The 5,987-nt window shown below is 41.5% G+C and overlaps 1 protein-coding gene across 3 annotated transcripts in view; it reads right to left on the reverse strand.

Moving 5' to 3' along the window:
* Positions 1-5,680, reverse strand: part of LOC101852838 (F-box/LRR-repeat protein fbxl-1) — a 68,447-nt gene extending 62,767 nt beyond the window's left edge. The window contains exons 1-2 of one of the 3 annotated variants that reach the window (XM_005094303.3): positions 5,516-5,680; positions 1,193-1,802 (exon numbers count right to left, since the gene is read on the reverse strand). In XM_005094303.3, the coding sequence (XP_005094360.1) occupies positions 1,193-1,270 (78 nt within the window). In that variant the 5' untranslated portion in view covers positions 1,271-1,802; positions 5,516-5,680. Of the gene's footprint in view, positions 1-1,192; positions 1,803-4,635; positions 4,849-5,126; positions 5,231-5,515 lie in introns of those variants that run through there. The other 2 variants (XM_035968746.1, XM_035968747.1) reach the window with 2 other exon arrangements.
* Positions 5,681-5,987: the final 307 nt, after the last annotated feature.

The following is a 5,987-nucleotide window of genomic DNA, read 5'->3' on the forward strand; positions in this document are numbered from 1 at the left end:
GGGGTGACGAAAAAGAGGGGGGGAGGCTGTGGCATGATAAAAAGAAGGATATTAATTCAGCGATATGTGGCCAAAGCAGGAATATAAACAGATGAAATTGGTCAAACGCGTCTCCCCTCGCATGGAGAAGCGAGGAAACTACTTTTTTGTTTCTTATTTTAATCGCAGAGCCAGCAGTGATATTCTTTCCGTCTTAAAAACAAGATATAAAGCCTACAGGGAATGAGGTTTGCCACAGATGTTTAGACTTTAATGATGATGAGGGGGAGTTTTGTCCATATGTCGATGAAAGCTGTACGCATGGCCGGTTACTTCGTGCACAGCGCCACAATTCACCTTGCCAGTTTTCTTGTTCGTCCCAATGCACGTCCATGGTCACTTAACGCAACATGTGTAACAATATACTTCAGTCAAACCGCTAAATAATACTTATAAAGTTCTATTTGCTCATTACCTAGTTTTGGGGCATTTGATGTCAAATGTGTTGAGTTTCACAACATGTAGAGCTTTTTCGAATTCAATTCTTTGAATGTTTTGACTCCGAATAATCTTATAAATTTGATAGAGCCGACATAACATTTATTGGTTTCTGACCCCATGGCCTAAGTAAGTCAAAACGGCAGAAAATCTCAATCAGATAGAACTTTGTAATTCTAAGGTAGTGAAACATTTACTGCTTTTGCCATAATATACCCATGTACACGGAAGAGCAGAAGTGTGTGTCTTTTTTGTATTTACACTCACACATGTAGACACACTCATTCGTCTCTCCGTATCTGTGATTCTGCTTCTTTGTTTGTAAATGAAAACATAAAATGTTGTTCACATACAAACACTCTCGCATACTTATTCGGCTTTTACTACACAACACTTGTGAGCCGACACGCAACTATTTTGCTTGCAACATGTACGAATGGAAAAAAAACCCTTGTTTTCTACAGTTTCTTTGTCGTACAGAATTGTGCTGTAAATTTAACGACAAGTAGTGTGTGAGGGAGATAAACTTGCCATCTCACAAAAGTCCGTGCTTCAACAAAGTATGCATGGCCCGAAGAACATTCGCGGATTTACAAGCTGGCATTAACGAGGAATGTACAACATACACTTTCGTGTTTAACCAAGGAGGTTATAGATATATTCTAAGGACTTTGGTGTTTACCCAATGTTTATACAAGTATATTATCATACTCACGGGCTCCTCTGCTTGTGTCAGAGCCTGATACTGTATCTGATTGGGGTGTAGGGAGCTACGCCTTCGGGCTCTGTTCATCGTGAAGCTGCCTCAAGCAAGACGTTAACAGAGGGTACCTCTGTGCAGCGATAAGGAATGTGTGTATATCCGTGTTGTTGCTGTCTCTTTCATACGCTGTAGATTATCCGTCCTAATGCGAATATCACGCTGTTCCATTTGTTTCTGCAGATGTAACAGGAAATTTTCCACCGTCGGTAATCTTGAACACAGATTTGTCTGTCTCTTTTTGTGTCTTGCGTTTGTTTGCTTTATTTTTTTTATTCCAGTGCGACTGTTGCAACCCTCTGTTTCACGAAATGGAACATTGGAAGCAGACGCACCGTTTCGTTTATCCCAGTTCCTTTCCTACATCGATTTCTTTTTTTTTTTTTATAACTTTCGTTCGCTGCTTTTGGTAGACACAAACTATTAAAGTGCCAAAAAGCCAAGATATTTATTGTTTTAAAAAAAACGGTTCTATTACTAATCGGAGGCCGAGCCTTTTTGGCAAGTCCCGAAGTGGACGTCTAGAAATTGTTGCTCTTGCAGTGGAATGGGAAAAACTCTGCAGCTGAAATATATATATATTATGGCGAAACCTTTTTTTTTTCTTCTGTTTTTGAATTACTCAAGGCCTAATGATACATTCAACACAGCTGATGTCATAAAGGAAATTATACACAGCGTACAAATAATCGTGATTTCCCTCAACGCGTTGGCCTTGTTCGGCGTCATTATGTGGCCACTGATCAATACGAGTACGTTCGTTACTTGGCGTCTTTCGGGTCTGGCGTTCTGTGCGCCTGCAGTTTAACTGGCACATGTCAGCTTGTATGGTCCGATTGAAAAGAATTGTAGAGTGCTCCTTGAAACTGAGTGGTGTAATAGAATGAACGAGGTTTGATGAAGTGGTTAACTTCATAGGCCCGTATCACAGCATAATATGACGCATGTGTACTTGGTGATTTTTGGCTCTCACAACGATGTTGTGAATATCTCGCCGTGAAAGCTAACTATTGCGCGTTTATGTGTAGTTATTGCCTTAATATGTACGCCACCGGGTTTCTGCAAGCATCCTTTGTTGATCTTCATACGTTTTGATATCTCAACGAGAGTTTGGTGAATGTGAACGGGTTAGAAAAATGTCGTAGGTGCCATGGATACCGTATTGATCAGGTACACTCGTGTCTACTGTAACAGCAGCGCGAATCTATGGCGTCCTATAATACATCCTAATGAACCTGTTACCTTTTGTCTGACATTACCATTATTGTGCTGGAGAGAGACGCTATGTTGGCTAAACATCTGCTTTAGGGCTTATCCGACAGCTCGTGTGTGCTCGCGTGAGGTATGGATTTATAATAAACCTGTCTTTTTACACAAAGGTTTCTGAAGAACTTGGGTTTTGAATTACTTGCTTTCGTGATTACACACCTCTTCTCGCGTGCGTATCTCGGGAAGTTATGTCTAACTGGCCGTTTTGCATCGTCGTTTCGGAAAAGCTAGCCGTTAGAATTACCTCCGTTGTGTGGGTATCTTCTGTTGTTACGGCTGTACCACGTAATTCAGTTCTCCGAGAGTTGCGAGAAGCGAATGTCTGGAATCGGGCAATTTGACCTTTTTAGCTAGCAGCTGCTCCGGGCAGCCCCACTTCTCAAGAGCTCTCCAATAAAGAGTCTGCATTAGCGAAAATTGTGTCCGACACCCCACGTTTTCCCGAACGCCAAGTGGACTTGGAAAGGGTGCGTTTTACTCATCAGTGAAACTTTAGTGCACTCAGTTTACGATTATTTTTAGAGAAGATAGTGAAAGAGGAAGAGAGAGGGACAGAGAGAGAGACAGAGAGACAGACAGACAGAGAGACAGGGGGACAGAGAGAGAGAGAGAGAGAGAGAGAGAGAGAGAGAGAGAGAGAAGGAACGTCCTCGAAGCTCTCCACCGGTATTCATTATTTCTCAGCCCCATGTCCATCTACCTATTCTTTGTCTGCTACTTCATTTTCCTGCTCCCGAAGAGAAAGACAGAAAAAAAACATGGGAAGCGCCGGTTGCTTTTTAAAGGACTCCAACTCCTGAAAATATACCTTTTGCTTCTCGCACTGTGGAAATTTTGATTTAGACTCGTGTCTGCTCTGCTTATGTTCTGTTGACAAGCTTGAAAGCACGCGCAGCCTTCCGTGTTCCCAGGCGCTGAAATGTTTGAGATTTAATGGCGGACAGACATTACAAATTTGAAAGATCAGCCGCAAGATATATTTTTGGCAGGCTCTTCGTTGCCTTGAGACATAACGTTCTGTAATCCTGTATAAAGGCTTCCCACGTGCTTTTTTCGGTTACTTTTAATTAATTATTTCAGTCGGAAATGAAATGTAATCTTGAATTCTGGCATTGACGATCACATCTTCTGTTACTCTTCGTTCTACCTACCTTCCTTGCTATCTGCTTACCTATCTGCAAGTGGTCGGCCACAGTTCTAATATAGTTCGTACTACATGTAATTCGTTTTCAGTTAAATTTATGTTTTAGTTTCCTTAACCATTGTCTTACTTCCTGAATATAGGCTACAGCTCTACTCCATTGTCTCAGTACGTGGCTGTACAATGACTTTTAATTGCGGGTGCTCTGGTGTGGTTTGCTCCTTCTTTCCCGTAAACATATATCTTCCTTATCTCTCCTCCTTTTTATGTTCGTTACTCTCTCGTAAGGCCTTTCATCTTCGGCAGTTATATGACGTCATTATGTTGCAAGTACGATAAAACTCTTATTGAGGCTTGCTGACTTTTATATTCATGTGCCTCCCACCCGTGGATATTGTCATTAGTTTGTCGAAGACTGGACAAAGGAGTATAGGTGAACAGCAGATACTCATAGCAAATAGTGGACTCAACACTGACGAGATCATGCATCATATTGCGTTCAGTTTTATTTATTTGTTTATTTATTTATTGATTGATTTATTTATTGATTTATTGATTTATTTATTTATTTATTTTTTTGTGATCATTGTTCGCCTGTCGACGATATTTAAGAAAACTTCCCCGTGGTTTCAAGGAATCGATTTTGATGAATGTTTTTGGGCGATTGGGTGGTGGCATAAGTATGCTTTCTATAGAAATATTGGATAAATAGATTCGATAATTTATTCTTTTTAAAATATCAAACGCTTGCCATACTCATGTTCCCAGTCTTCAACACTACTTGTGTTCATAAATGCCACATGTTTGTTTTGAAGCGAAATAAAGGTCAAGCCTACGTAGATTTTACGCAGAAGCACTGCTTGTACGCTGTCCAAACGTGTTAACGAAGTAATAATATTAATAAACTCACAGAAGTAGCCCAGCGGTCAACGCACGTCTCCCCGTCCAATTTCCTAACAGATCACTAAAAAGATATGTGATAACTCACTGGGCAAGTAGTCCATATTTCTGGAAGAAAAAAAAACGCCACCACTGGATGATGTTACCGAAATAATAATCCATAAACCACAGAAATAGCACAGTGAGCAAACGCACGTCTCCACGCTTTTACTTGAAAAGAGACCTTTCTTCACTGACCACTATGATACTTGCCCTCTGGACACTTCTGGGAAGGAAAACAAAACGGCACTGACGGGTGATATTACCGAAATAATAATCCATAAAAACCACAGAAGTAGCACAGTGGTCAAATGCACGTCTCCACACTCACGCTGGAGCAGAGAGCTTTCCTCGCAGACCACTATATTAATTGATTCACAGGGGAAGTAATCCGAAGTTTCAGGAAAGAAACAAAAAAGAGCAGCACTACCGGATGATGTTACCGAAATGATGACATAAAAACCCTCAGAAGTAGCACAGCGGTCAAACGCACGTCCCCACGTTCACTTTTAAACAGAGACCCTTCCTCACTAGACCTACATTTACTCATGGGCATGTTGTCCAACATTTCAAGAAGAAAAAAAAGTAAGAGCAGCACCGCTGGATGATGTGCAGACGATACTGGGAACGTGATCTTTTCAGTTATCGGCGAGCATGTGCCGCCTCAAGCAGACGCGCTGTTTTCGTTCCGGCTATGAGATTTCCTGTACGAGTTCCTCTAACAGAGTCCGACTTCATGCCAGGCGAGGTCTCGACGCGCACTGTGGTAACACTCGCGCACAGCTCCACCGGCGGATTTATCCGTGGTTTTTTCTTAATTGTAATGGCTTTGACGATTTTTTCCCCCTTATTATTTGTTTTTTCTTCTTTTTTTTCCTCATTGCATTTCTATCGTGGGTTGTTTTTTGTGTTGTTAAAATAGTACTTACTTTAACGCTACGTTTCCAAATACTTGTCAGATTGCTCCTTAGCTTTTTCACCGAGGTTTAGTCGTATCAACACACATTTTAATGGGCACAGGGTTGGGGTTTTTTTTACTAATGTTGTCTCACACCTTTGAAACACTTTCAACAAGTTAAACCGACAAAAGAAATAGGTTGCCGTTTCTGGATAATTCTAATGCACTCAGTGGGTAAATAAATTGGAGAACACACGCACGCGAGTACTTGGCAGTCCACAGTGGCGTCGCCGGAGAAAAAAAAGCAAAGAGGTAAACAAAGCAAAGCCAGCTAGTGGTGCCTGGCACAGTACACAGAGTCCCGCTCCTGGAAGCCACGGTGAATGGGTGGAATTCTGTAGTCTGAGATTAGATCACATTTGGCATTTCGCTCCCTTCCTCCTACGGAGCATTATCTCATTGAAAGGTGGCGTCACAGCGCATGGCCTTTCTCGTACGTAACG

This window comes from Aplysia californica, unplaced genomic scaffold (genome assembly GCF_000002075.1).
Source record: "Aplysia californica isolate F4 #8 unplaced genomic scaffold, AplCal3.0 scaffold00079, whole genome shotgun sequence".
NCBI lineage: Eukaryota > Metazoa > Mollusca > Gastropoda > Aplysiida > Aplysiidae > Aplysia > Aplysia californica.